General features: G+C 40.5%; 1 protein-coding gene across 4 annotated transcripts in view; it reads left to right on the top strand.

The window, feature by feature from the left end:
• Positions 1-15,006, top strand: part of LOC141765507 (NT-3 growth factor receptor-like) — a 258,306-nt gene that overhangs the window by 137,217 nt on the left and 106,083 nt on the right. For all 4 annotated transcript variants that reach the window (XM_074631527.1, XM_074631525.1, XM_074631528.1 and 1 more), the window contains exons 5-7: positions 3,597-3,751; positions 3,950-4,092; positions 8,108-8,252. In XM_074631527.1, the coding sequence (XP_074487628.1) occupies positions 3,597-3,751; positions 3,950-4,092; positions 8,108-8,252 (443 nt within the window). The remainder of the gene's footprint in view (positions 1-3,596; positions 3,752-3,949; positions 4,093-8,107; positions 8,253-15,006) is intronic.

Raw genomic sequence — 15,006 nt, 5'->3', positions numbered from 1 at the left:
TTTCTCTGTAGTTAGCAACTTACATTATCAAGCTCCATGTTCGGGACATCAGGGACATAATGATGTCTGGAGAGGGAGAGGCTGAAGTGGAGGGAGAGAGGGTACAGCTGAACCAGTCTTGGGGAATTGCAAAAGGCATACATAGAGACGAGTCAGATTGAGCGGAAGCAGAGAGGTTTTGTTGCAATTGTTTAGGCGGGAAAACCGACGTGTTTTTTTTACACGTAATTAATTGCTTAATTTTCGTAATAAATGTGCGAGCATGACCACACCCAATTCAAACCCAATATCAGGATAGTTTACAAAAACATAAAGGTGCTAATGTCGATATTCAGAGCATTGATATAGCATCAAACAACTATTGTCTATGTAAAGATATAGAGGAGTAATGTCTACCTGAGCAGAGAATGAAGTCTCTCTCCCTCTGTGTGTGTTGTAATCTGAGCTTCTTTGTGCTTTGTTGACATAGCTGGCCACGCGTGCTTTTAGTGCATGTGAGCGTGCCCCACTGGCTAGCTCATGCATGGTTGCCATTCTGGACTGCTCTCATACGGCGGTTACAGCTGTCACGGAGGCGTAGCACCCACCCTCAGGTTAACACTGTTAGATCTGTCAGTTGTTTGCGCTGTTAGCACCGTTCGCTGCTAGCCGCCAGCTTAGCCGTCATCATGTTGAGAGCCGTGGGGAGGCAATAGATACGCTCTGAATTCCGTATAGAGAACAATTAAATTACAATATTTCGAATTTGGATTGAAGCTCATTTCTAATACTTTTTAGATGCTTACCATTATAGAATTACTAATCATACCTTTCAGTTTTGCTGCGCTCTAATGGAGGATTTCAGGCCTTTACACACCGGTTGCGTTTTTTTCGTCTGATTAATTCACATAGCGATATCTTTTTTTCTAACTGCTGTTTTTGCCATAAGTACTTACAGACAGAACGTGAATATTAGGCTGCAAAAAAGCGGCATACTTTATTTTCAGAACAAAGTCGATATTTCTGATTTTGTGAATAAGGGCATCGACCAATCATGTTGGAAGGGATATATTTAAATAAAGATTTCTTATTTTTGTGTTGTTTATTTCTCACACCACTGGTGTGTAAATGTGTGAAGTTACACTCTACATGGCATATGAATTTTGGACACTGATCACCAGGGCCCATATCTATCAAGCGTCTCACAATCACCCCTAGGAATCATGCTGAAAGTGAACCTATAGGGCTAAAAATACTCCTACCTCAGAGTAGGACCTGAGAGTTACTTATGAACCTTCCTGCACTGACTTTCAGCAAGGAGAAGGATTAATCCTTGAGACAGTGAGAGGTCGCTGTTTTATGACACTCTCAGCCGCAAACTAGAAAATATGATAACCTGGTGGTGTTTTCTGACAAGCTGTGTGGAGTATTACAAAAAGGGTAAAAATGCAGAAAATAGCTATTTTTTATGTGTAGATGACCTGTGTGTTGGCCATTTACTTCATTGGCTACTTCAAGTAAACATAAAATGATCCTATAAACACATATTTGTACAGTGCCTGTAATAGAGCAGCATCTTGCACATATCATGCAGTACTGCACGGGCAGAGATGAGCTTGAAGACTGTCTGTGGGCTTCTTTTGTAAGGCAATGAATTCTTGTGTTGCTTGTTTCACAACTATTTTTTACATCAATTATATAGTATAAAAACACAAAAAAGAGCTTCTATAAAATGGAAGTAAAAAGGATGTCAAAAACCAACGCTTGGGCAGTGGCCAGCAGCGTCTTGATGACCAACGCACAAAGCATCCTTTGGCGTCTATATAAGATGTCTTGTTTTGCTACGCCACAGAGTCACATTCATAGCTTATGTTACATTACACACGTACTTATTTTAAGCCAGACTATGATGTTTTTAACTAACCCTAACTGAGTGATGTTGCATAACCGCCACCGTTACAACGTTACAACCATGCACGCACCTTCACCTTAAAGATATTACGCAAAAGGCGCTATAATGACGCTGATGATGAACTGTCTTTCAAATCACACATTGAAAACATGATTTTTAAACTTAAAATTTAATTGGGGTTCTTTTTTAGAAACAAATCCTGTTTCTCCCTCCAGACGAGGAAACATTTGATTTCAGCAACTTTTTCACCTTCATTGGATTACGGTGATCTGCTTTATATGAATGCACCTGACCAGTGCCTACAGAAGCTGGATACTGGTTACCATTGGGCTTTACGTTTTATTACTGGCTGTGGAAATCTGGTTCACCACTGTACCCTGTATGCGACTGCTAAAAGGCCATCTCTGTATGTCCGCAGGCTTTCACATTGGTTGGCTCTTATATATATAAATCACTCCTTGGACTGGTTCCTTCATATCTGTGTACATACATGTGCACAAACCGCAATCAATATGGCCTGGCGCTCTCACAATGTTCTACAGATGTTGGTCTCAAAGGTTAGAACGGAGCTAGGCAAAAAAGCTTTTAAATACGCTGCTCCTTCTTCCTGGAATACTGTACAGAAGGACCTGAAACTGTCAGAGCTGATTACTACTGTACGGGGGAATTTAAGTCCATTCTAAAGGATCTGGGAAGTGGCGCTATATATAGGTCGATGTGATTGCTCTTGATTTTCTCACTGAATTGTTTGGATATTGACCTGTTTGTGTGTTATAGCACATTTTTGTGTTGCATACAAACTGGATGTCATGCTCGTTCACTCATGGTGTGTGACGGTTGTATTCTGTCTGCTTGTATTGCTTGTTTTTATTGTTGTAACAATGTCTGTGCTGCCCTCTTGGCCAGGTCATTCTTGGAAAAGAGATTTTAATCTCAATGAGTTTTTTTACCTGATTAAATAAAGGATTTATATGATGACCTCTGCCCAAGCAGCAAGATGTGACAAGTAAGGATGAGACCATGATGAATATGCTCAGACTTAAAAACAACTGCTATAAAACAGCTGAAATAAAACAACAACTTTGAAATCAAGCAACCACGATACCATGATACCATGATACACTACTCAAATGTATATTTTTACAATAATTTTCTGCTGTCAGAAGGTACCACACCTATGTGAAATGCCAGCTGTCTGATGAGAAAGTTGTATTTTAGAATGGTTACTGGACTGACTCACTGCATAAAACACACTTTTCACAGAAATATCCCCCCCCCTTGGGTATTACATAATCACCAATCTGTGAGCTTCCATTCATTCCAGGATTTTTGTGTGTATTTGTGTGTGATGAAGTGCTATAATTTACCTTTTTTTCTATGTGTGCATATCCACTTTCTGTCATTCTCTCAACCTGCCCAATTCAGCAGTCTGTATTTTGAGCTAGAATAGTCCAGGCCCACATCAGGCCCACATCAGGCCCACTGGGAAATACTGCGTCTTCACTCTCAGCTATCTCATTGTGGGGATCCCTCTGGGCCTGCTGAAGGTGTCACCCATTATTTTACCTAACAAATGTTGCCGAGAAGCTCTTGGTTTCTTTTATGTTTTTGACGTGATAAACATGCTTTTGAAGGTGAATGTCACTGATGAGATTTAGCGCATTGCTAATACTGCCAGTGCTCTTTCTGTCTCTTTTCTCTCCAGTCATTTAGAGGAGGTGGTGTTTGCCTGCGGCTGTGGGATTCGCTGGCTGCAGCTATGGCAACAGAGAGGGGAGGCGGGGCTAAGCAGCCAACAGTTATACTGTGCTGATGGCTACAGTAAGATCCTGCTGAACGATATGAACATCAGCAATTGTGGTAAGTTTACAGTGTGGAAATGACACACCTGGCATGCACCCTTTGACCTTAATGATTGTGTATTCTAACTGCTGATGATGATTTTTGTATGATATATTATTATAAATACAGTATACACTGTATATATATATATATATATATATATATATGATATAAATATATTTTCCCTCACATTCTCTCTCTCTCTCTGTTTGTCAGAACTGCCAGATATCAGCGTCAGCCACAGCAACCTCACTGTAATCGAGGGTGATCGAGTATCGGCGATCTGTAACGGCTCTGGATCTCCGTTACCTGAGGTGGACTGGCCTGTCAACGGCCTGCACTCCATCAATGCACAAGAGGTAGGGAGGTCACACACACACACACACCACGGCTCCGGTGATCATTGTTTCTGAGTGTGCGAGTTAAAATTTCACGTGGTTGATCATTATCATCAGCCACTGTCTATTCCATCCTCACCTTCGTAGTGTCAAAAATCAACTTGACGAGCGAGCGAGTGTTGAGCAGTTGCGAGCACGTAGGGAGGGTCGAGCTTGTGCTCATCACAGCTCCGTGCTTACGGGACCACATTTGTGCACGCGGAGCAGAAATGCTCCCTCGCGAGGATACTATTCGCCTTGCGAATGCTTTTTTTTGGGCTTGTATCACGTGTATGCACCTGTTTTTTTTATGTGTCTCAGGTTTTGAGACTCATTAAAGGCCATATGTGTGTACGTAGCGGTGCACAGAACGTGATGCGTGTTAACGTAGCGGCAGAACATTTTACGAAACAAATTCTTATTATTTTTTTTATTGTATGAAGTAGAGAGAGGAGGCTGGTGGGTTCCGACTCGCTCGCTACTGATGACGAAATAGGGCAGGCAGGGAGAGACCGACTGAGCCAGCCTGTCAGTTGGTAAGAACAATACTTGAGTAAATATACTTAGTTACTTTCCCCCACGGATTAAAGCTGAAAAATCATGTTCCTCATGTTCCTCTGTGTCCTCCGGTGTCCTCCAGTGCTCCTAACGGCATCTGCAAGATTTCACAGACCGGAGGAAAACAAGCAGTTTGATCTGAGGTCTGCTGTTCATGAGAGCTGGCTGTCAATCACTCGTAAACTCCAACCAAACGGTCAAACTGAATCAATATTATGTTACGTTAATGTCTATTTCTCTCCTCACATGTTTTCAGAATCATCTTGTAGTGCACGGTTTAGCTGTAAAACGAGAAAGTTTGTGACGCCGCCGCCATTGTGAAATCTGGTGAAGGAACGCCAAGTTCTGGTCACATGACCGGAGCACAGCCAATAGGAACGCTCTCTCAACGAAATTACCTGTGATTGGTCAAAGTCTCCCTTCACGGGAACAGAGCCATGAGGAGGTCTAGAAGTCTAGTTTTCTCTCAGAACACTTGAATTACAATATGCTGAAAGTTTATTTTCAGCATATTGTATTACATAACCTATATTTATTTTTATTTTTTTTATTTTTTGCCTAATGATGCCAAAAATATACTGCCTACTGCCACTTTAATACCATGCTGTACCGAGAAAAAAAAGAAAAAAAAAAGTTGCGACCAAATCATGTGCTGGTGCAAACAGCTGAGAAAGTTGAAAAGTTAGTCTGGAGCCTTCACACACACACACACACACACACACACACACACACACACACACACACACACACACACACACACACACACATACACTGAGGAAAACACACAGCTAGACTTGTGAGTGCTGCATTTTACATGTGATTCCAGCAAGCTGCTGGCAGTAATTGATGTGTGTCTGTTGGCATCAATCATTGAAATGCTTTCCAGCAGAAACAAACGTCGTACAGTAGTGGAGCTTTTCTCAGAGTAGAAGTGTGGAAGTCGTGTTTTATTAATTAGCCGTAGCTAGTTAGATGAAATCGAGGACAAAATGGCACTTTTGTCTTCCATTACATCCATGAATTCTGCTTTGTAGTGAAACTCTCGGAAAACGTAATCAATTACTCATCTCTTGCGGGATCTTGTGAAGTGGAAGCACCCGGGGGGGGGTCCCGCTGTCTTTCTCTCCTTCTCACCGTCGCGTTGTTTCGCTTTGCCTCAGTCTTTTCCTGAGTAACAGATACAAAATTTACCCAAAGAGCCCCTCCGTAGCGGAGAGGAGGAGATCTCAGTCCTTCCGTGGAATGAGCCGTGAGTCCCAAGCCACACATGACGGGACCCGACTGTGGCAAGAGACATCACACGGCCCGCGGCTGTGGCAATGCCCTGATAAAGTTATTCTTTTGGCCGATGCTTGGGTCCAAAATGTCACTCTGAGGCGGCGCGGCGGCGGGGGCGTCGGGCTGGGGAGATGCCAGCGAAACGCCCAACACACCTAAATGAAAAGCCTTTCAGCGAGTCAGCTGTCACGTACTGCTCATGTCCCCAGTGTGTGGCCCGACTGTAAGGCTCAAAACTCCTATAGCCTACTAATGCACATGCAAACACACTCAATGGGTCCCATACAGGAAGCGATATAAGAACAAATTTACTCTTTTTTATTTGTTCTTATTTTGTTAGTACCCATCGATTTCTGAGATTCACCAGTATTTTCTTATGTTTGCTCTTTACGACTCATAAAAGAACATTTTACGAGTCGTCGAGAGCATTCTTTCCAAGATCATTTTCTTTTTTCTTTTTTAAATCTTCCTGTCACAGTCCGTAAATTGTTTGTCCAACGCAAGGATACATTTTAGTTGTCAGTTTTAAAGAGGAATCATAATGATTGGATTATTACATTTGTTGGCTAAAGAAATACTATTGGTCAATTAATCCCATTAAGACTATATAAACTCTGTTTCTGAATGGCTTAACAATACCTCGGTTTCACCACTGCTGAAGTTTTTCTTCTTCCTCGTACGACCTTTTTTTGTTGGCATCTATCCATTTCTTGGGCATGTGCCAGAGTATTTGCATACGGCACAACGCCTGCCCTTATATAGTGTTTAGGGGGCGTTACCTATGCTAATTATAAACAATCGGCCACACGCCTCCAATATATGATCAAGTGGGATTCCTCATTCAGCACATCTGGGTAAGAGCAGATTTGGATGGTTAAGAAGGTTTGGTGAGTCTGGAGTTGACCTCTCTCCTTTTTTCTCTTGACAGAAAATGAAGAGAAAATATAAGATCAATTTAAGGGAATATTGCTGCATGAGGCCCATTGATACGTATGTTAGTTCAAGATATCCTTAATGGTTCGTATATCTTACTGTTTGTCCAGAAGGCGTGGTGATATTCTAACGCCATTGAAATTATGCATTTTAATTTGACATTTATTTTTTGAGCACATTTTAGATATAAACATAACAACCCAACATGAAATTTTAATTTAATGACTGTAATTACAAGCAACACATCGGGAAAAAAAAAAAAATCTTCACGGCAGCTTCCTAGTTGTAATTCAGAGGCCGAGACATCAGCTAGGATATCTTCCACTTGGTGAAAAGAACTAAAGAAGTGACGACAAACTCTTTGGCTTAATAACAGCAAAGCCTCCATCACCGGCAGTTACAGCTACATAAAACCTAATATTAAAGGGGACATATCGTGCTCATTTTTAAGTTCATGTTTGTATTTCAGGTTTCTACTAGAACATGTTTACATGCTTTAATGTTCAAAAAACACATTACTTTTCTCATTCTGTCTGTCTGAATATACCTGTATTCACGCTCTGTCTGAAACGCTCCGTTTTAGTACATTTCAATGGAATTGCAACAGAATTGCGTTGCTAGGCAACAGCTTGGGTCCATGTTTTACTTCCTGTCAGCTGATGTCATTCACATACACTGCAACAGGAAAATAAACTAGGACCCATTTAGAATGTTTACGTTTAAAACTGTGAAATGGTCTAAATATTGTATATTTGTGACATCACAAATAGACAGAAATCCTGACTGCTTGTTTCAAACACGCAGTTTCTAAATACGGGCTGTTTGTATTTCTCCATACATTAGGGGTTTTGATACTTTCACAGTATTTATATATCCCTTAAACCTGCTTTATAATATAAAAGACATGGAAATCTCACTTTTTAGAATATGGGACCTTTAAGACTTATATTTTGATTTCAATGCTGACAGGAAGTACAAGGCTAATAGTGGCGGTAACCATGCGTGGACACTCACAAGTCAGAATAACATCATTTGCTTCCCATTCGGCCAACTTTGTGTGAATGCACATAATGATGACATTGACGTTACTACCTTTGCTAAATGAGTCTGCTGGCTAGTTAGCTAGCTAACTTCTTGATATTCATAACAACATTAGTGAACCTGCCTCCTCCCATGTTACACTCCTGCCGTTATTTGCTTATACCCGTTCTCTTATTTCATCCTCCAGGCCAGCGTCTATGACAACCACACCATTCTTTCCATCAACATCACTTTGGTCAATGTGAGCAGAGACGACAACAACTTCCTGCTAACCTGCACCGCCACCAACATAGTGGGCATGACCAACGCTTCCGTCCAGCTAACGGTTCACTGTAAGTAGACACACACACACACACACACACACACACACACACACACACACACACACACATCTACATACAGTAAACACATACGCACACAGCGCTCTTCTCTTGGCTGGGTGTTACATTTTCCATTTAATGGTCACTCTAGGAAAGCACTTATTAGTGTTATCATATTGCTCAATAGGCCCATCCATCATCATTACAGCCCATACACATTTGACCTACAGTGTGTGTGTATGTGTGTGCCAGGGTTTGGTGTGTTTATATTCATGTGACCTACAAAAGGAGCTGTTTGCATGAATGTGTCTCATGAATTATCCTGTCACGACGCGATTAAAATGGCCACAACAGCATCACACATAAAGGAAAATGCATGCTTCAGCTGTCAAACGCATAGTTAAGTCTCATTAAAGCAAATGATAACCTGATAATTCATTCAACCTTATGAATGGCTTTTTGAAACCCATTTTTCATTACATTAAATTGGCAATTCTTAGACTCTAATTCATTGTATTTATTTGAACTTTAATTTTTCTCCAACGTGAGAGTAATGGAGCATTATACAGTATTTTCATCAGGCTGTATGTTACTGGGTTTTAACCTGGGAGTTGTTAACCTTAACACTAATTAGCTTGACTTCAATAGCTTGACATGGCCATCACGTGTGGCTATACCAGAGCCCTTTCTGCCAACCCCTTTCCATTCCATCCTCTTTTTTTAGAGGGGTCGGGGTGAGGGACAGGGGATGTTTAGGGCTAGATAAATAGTCAACAGTAGATGTCACATAGAAGTGGTGTACATCGACTGAAAGCTAGGAACCTGAAGATCAATTTGAGATGCAGTTCAGCACTCTGTGTCAAGTTGTTCTAGTCATTAATAAGAAACAAATATTAATTAATTAATCAAAAGTGTATAATAACGTAGAACATGTTGATATGAGTTTGTGATGATCATTCCCATGCTCTATTACGTCTCTTGTTACACATATTTGGTGCTAAATTTTAAAAAAAATGTACCAATCGAGAATTGATGAAAATGATCAATAATCCCTCCAAAATACCAACATTGATACACCAAGACCTTGAGGAACACCATAGCAAAAGCCATGTTGTTATTTGGTATCAAGAACTTTTGACATTTGTAGATTGCTGTTCTGGAAGCTGCTCAGAAACCCCCTTATTTTCAATGTACCTAGTAAAGCCATCCATCCTCTGAATGCTCTAGGTCTGTAGTTTGTGGTTGTCAAGTTTCATGAGGCTGTGATTGTCCTAGAGGTCACCACTTGTAATTTTATACAATGAGGTCATGTTTCAAAAGATGGTCTAACTGCAATGAAATGGCTACTATGAGAGACAAGGTGAGTATATTAAAATAAAAAAGGGAAATACTAACAAAACTGAAAAAAAATTAAAACATGACCTTAACCAGGAGACTGGGATGTAACACTATGGGGAGTAACATCATCACACATGAATACAGTAGGGCTCATTGGATCCACAAGAGTCGCAGCTTTACAGTGATGCCCAATGCATGTAATTCAAGACTGTTTAGGGACCCGAGTATGCAGAAATAGTCAAACACACAACTACAGAATAAGCGAAAATAATACTAAATAAATATACTGCATTAAAAAAACGGTATGTTTTTGGCGTCAAACTGCATGTGATTATTATAAAGTGGACAGGTCTGTAAATGGGAGACTCTTGGGTACTATGGAACCCATTTCCATTCATATATCTTGAGGTTAAAGATCAAGGGACCCCTTTGAAAATCACCATGCCAGTTTTTCCTCGCCAAAATTTAGCGTATCTTCGTAGCGTTAGTTAACAATCTTCCCGACAAGCAAGCATGACGAGATTGGTATCAATTGATCCCTTCGGTTTTTCTAGTTTCATGTGGTACCAGTATCTTCCCCTCTGGCTTGAAGACTACCTGCAATAGCTTCCGAAAGACAGAATAGCGGCCGGGCCCACCGGCGGGCCAGCGGAGTTTAACAGAAATTATTCTTAATTGCGCTTCTGTCAAAAGCAATTGACGTTAATGTATATATTTTTATTGTCAAAATCGCATGAAACGACCAAAAACAACAATGTGTTAGTTTGTCTCAGTATTTTCTGACATCCCCACTCTGTCTGAGGCTCTCAGCTCCAATAAGCCCATTATTTCCTACTGAAGACGTTTCATTTAAGAAAAAAAAAAAGCTCAGTAATTTCCTAAAACAGCTGTTCACTGTAGTTTTTAATCAAACACTATTCAAACAGGAGGAAACAGTGCATTTGTTGGGGACTATTTTCAGCAGCGGATTAATCCACATGTTGTGTTCTAGTGAATGTTTGTGGAAGGAGACAGTATATGTGGGATTGAGTCAAAATAAACTACAGTGTGGTGTTCATGGTGATGAAGGAACATGTCACCCAGTGACACGCTGAGGCTCATTGAGGTGTCTTCAACAACAATGGAGCTCTGTGGCACAGAGGTGGAAAATACATCATGCTTTGATAAATGCACATTAATAGTAGATACATCCACTGTTTGGTTTGGCCTGCACATGGGATTTTATTGAGAATAAAAAAATATATATACCTAATAATAGCCTGCAGCCTTATGCTTTAATATAGTAATAATACACTCCATATTATCCTGAATAAACAAAACAGTAATCAGTGGAGCATGTTGAAAGTTTCTATAAGAAGGTTAACAGTTACTTCCATATTGAAATATTAAGCACCAGAGCTTAAATGTGAATTAAAAGGACCAGTGTGTAGCATTTAGGATCTATAGGCCGAAATGGAATATAATATTAATGGAAGAAGATTCACTTGGTTGCCATCTGCAACCTCGTTGGATGCTGCCAAATCCTACAATCTGGCCCTTTAAGGCATGAAGGGATCTTTTGTTCACTCTGCAGTAGTTAAGTCCTTCATAGTGTTCTAAATATATTGACACGTCTTGTTGTGCTGAACATAAATTAAGCTGAGTGACTGGTCCAGTAGCTTTTACAAAATAGCATCAGCCAAGTACAGAATCAGCTCTCTTGGTTACTCCAGCAACAGCATTCACATCCACGTCAGCCAAACTTCCACGCACCGTATTTTTAATTTTATTCCCATAGAACAAGTATGTGAGTAACAATCCCAATTCAAACTGAGACAATTTCTCTATAGACCATTTCACAGTTACACATTCAACCATTCCAAATGTGTCCCAGTTTATTTCCTGTTGTGTATTTCCTCCAGTGTATGTGAATGACATAAGCTGACAGGAAGTAAACATGGACCCAAGCTGTTGTCTAGCAATGCAATTCCTTTGAAACGGTGTATAATGTGACAAATTGCTGATCAATTAATCAAGCTGCAGAGGAATTACAAATTCATAACAAATGCTGCTACAATTATGTCACACACTTTCTAAATAAACAGTAATTTGTGTGGCGACGCATCTGATTATTAGCTTACATATGGCCTGAGACCACTGAAAGGACTCCAACAGAATATATGATAATATAAATTAGGACCATCTACAAAATCCTGAAGATTAAATGCCATCTTTAAACAAATTGCAAACTACCACAGTGACTCATCATCATGAACTTGGTTGTCGAGGGAAAATAGAGAGAGGGAAAATAGAGATCCCGGACGAGCCCCCACTTGTTACATCCACTAGGTGGAACAATAACTGAACAACCAATGATTAGAGAAAGTCATAGTGATGTGCAAATTTAAAGGTTTTTATTAAAGTTCACCAAAAGTTAACAAGAAAAAAATGTAGTGGAGGTAGGGTACAATGTTTAATTGTATATTGCAAAAATCGATTCAAGCCTGGGCATGACAACGTAACACACTCATGGATGCACAATCTATTTTCAGTGTGAGCTCCACCCGCGCATCATCAGCATATATCTCGCTACACCCAGAGGCATGAATTTAGAAACACTGGGCTACTGAGGGAAACCGTTTTAAGTTGCTCTGTGCTGGAACTTGATTTTGCGGGTAAGCAATATGAGCCAAAATTGTGCCCACTGTCTTCAACTGCATTCGTAAGCTCACGGCATTTGATTATTAAACTTTCCCCTCATGAAGCACTGTCAACAATCTGAAGCTTGGGTAGTTTTAATGGCAGGACTGGCAGGATAGATGACTCAGTAGACCACAAACATATTCATCATATTACATCCATGCATCTCTTCTACATCTGGACACAGTTGGATTGCTTATTGATTCACGAGAGGTGCAGTGGCTGTATGTTTATTGATCTAGCAACAGAGATGCAGTTGATATGAATGACAAGTGGTCTATAAAGCATACATACAATATGAATGCCAGATAGGCACAATGTTGATGTCTTTGTTTATAAAATTGACCATTAAATTAGTTCCAACTGTTTCCCTCTGTTTTAAGGCTGTAAGGATCCAGAAGCAGTTTGTCAGTTTCTTCAGGACCAGTCAGTAGTCAGTCATAAAAGAACATTGTGCTGTTTCTGGAATGATCTGTGAACAGATAATAAATAAATTGGCTCTTAAATCTAAAAATGAAATTCAATGGTAATCTTAATTCTCTCTTGGAGAATTGCTAGATTGCTCTTCATTTATTTATTTACTCATTTATTTTTGGCAGTGATGCACATATATTACGACTGTATGCATGAACAAAAACAGTAAAATCAGTGGCCACAGTTTCCTCCTCATCGAAATGCAATGCTCTCAAAGGAGAAGTGTGCTAATTGTCCACATCAGCGTGTGTTTCCTGGTGTTGGAGAGTACTACGGCACATGTTGTATAAAGCCTTTAGTTTCTCCAGAGGGAGCTGTGTGAAGTCTGATAAATGTCCTCAAGTGATGTCACTTGAGTCAGCGTCGGATGGGTCTGAAGACTACAACTTTGAAAATGAAAAGAATCTGGAGGTGGAGTTAGAAAGAAGTGAGTTTAGCAGACCTCTGTAGCATCTCTGCTGCAGGCTAGAGGCTCGCTGCTACTAGCACAACACATCACAACTGTTGGCGGTCGAGTTGCATTGTGGGTAATGTAGGCGCCAGGTTTTGACAGGGAAAAAGAATGTGTGGAATAAAAAAGATCTATCTCTGGTTCTGCTGCATAAATGTTGATCCTTTTTAAAACTTATCGTACATTATACAATGTGCAATGCTAAACCAATGGAGAGCTCTTTTTCATTAACAAGCGTATTCTCTAACATGATGAAGCCATGCTTTCATTCTGTCAAACCCAAGCTGGATTCTGCTCAGAAGTCTGGACAGAGATGGATAAAGTGTGGTTCTTTTAAGCCAATTGTTTTTTATTCACCAGTTCTTGCTTTTTTTTGTTACTTACTTAGTTTCAATATAGCTAACCGAATATCTTTGGGTTTTTGACTGTTGGTCGGACAAAACAAGCAATTTTGCGCTGCCGGACGGTTTTCAGCAGTCTCGTACGTATATCCGATTGTTTTCTGGTCACACGCACATGCACACATGCAGCCGCCACATGATGATTTTTACGTTGGCACACAGCGGGACAGTCAGTAACGTCACACACATGCCGTCTGTGTGGAAGTTCTTCAGTGTGAGTGAAGTCCACTTCCAGTTCTTCTGTAAGTTCCAGTTCTTCTGTAAGTCCAAAATAAGCAGTGGAGAAACAACCTTAACAAAACCAAGTATATGGCTGGACCGAGTATATGATTGGACCGTATAATATATATATATATAACCCGTAAAACATTTGGAGCAACTAACTTAATCAGACATTTATTATATTAGAATTCCTTCCCATGATGCTGCTCGGAGTAATGACAGTGACCGGCACGTCTGCTGACAGCACGGAGCTGAGCAGCTAACGTTAACGAAGGTTCCATTGAGTTACATTATAATAATAATAATAATAATAATACATTTTATTTATATAACGCTTTTCAAAAAACTCAAAGACTTTACACAGCCAAAATGATCACAAACAAGGACATATAAAACACACATTAATCGCACATTAAAAGCAATTCTAAAAGGGTGAGCTTTGATTAGTGATTTGAATGTGAACAGGTTGGTGCACTTTCTGATGTGAGAGGGGGGGGAACTACGATGACTCTCTGTCGCCCCAGGTCCGGTGCTTGGTTCTGAGAGGTAGGGACAGGAGGTTGGCGTCAGAAGAGCGGAGGGAGCGGGAAGTGTGTGGTGGTGGAGAAGGTCAGTGAGGTAGGAGGGGGCCTGGTTATCAAGGGCTTTGTGAGAGAGGAGAAGGACTTTGAATTGGAGCCTCCTGGAACCCAAGCTGGTTCAGTGCGGAACAAATTGTATGTTGAACACATACAGAAACAGACAATCCACAGGATGTGATATTTATGGAAGCATAGCAGTGACTGCTCTTTCCCATGACGCTGTGAGGTTCTCTTTTTGCCAAAAGCGTGACGCAGTGTAATGAATTGGCAGGGTTTTCGGTCCTTCTCTATATAATTACGTTGCCCGTGTTTATACACCTTTCCCCGCTGTTGCATATTGTCTTTATGTCTGCCATCTGTTAATGACTGTTAATGGCTGCAGTGGGCTACATTTTCCAGCTCATTGTTTATCTGAATTTGTGTGTTCCTGACAGCAGATACATTTTTCATTTGAACCAAAAAAAAAGGTCAGCTGTCTACTGTCACTTTAGGCTAACACACAGCTGTTGATGTGCATTGGATTTGGTGATCCCTGCTGTTGAAGGAACGTCGTCTTGGTTTGAGTTGCTCTCTCTCGTTAATTGAAAATATCACTCATTAAAGGTCCCGTATTGTGAAAA

The sequence above is a fragment of the Sebastes fasciatus genome, chromosome 4, assembly GCF_043250625.1.
Source record: "Sebastes fasciatus isolate fSebFas1 chromosome 4, fSebFas1.pri, whole genome shotgun sequence".
NCBI lineage: Eukaryota > Metazoa > Chordata > Actinopteri > Perciformes > Sebastidae > Sebastes > Sebastes fasciatus.
This window is presented reverse-complemented; position numbering and strand designations above follow the sequence as displayed.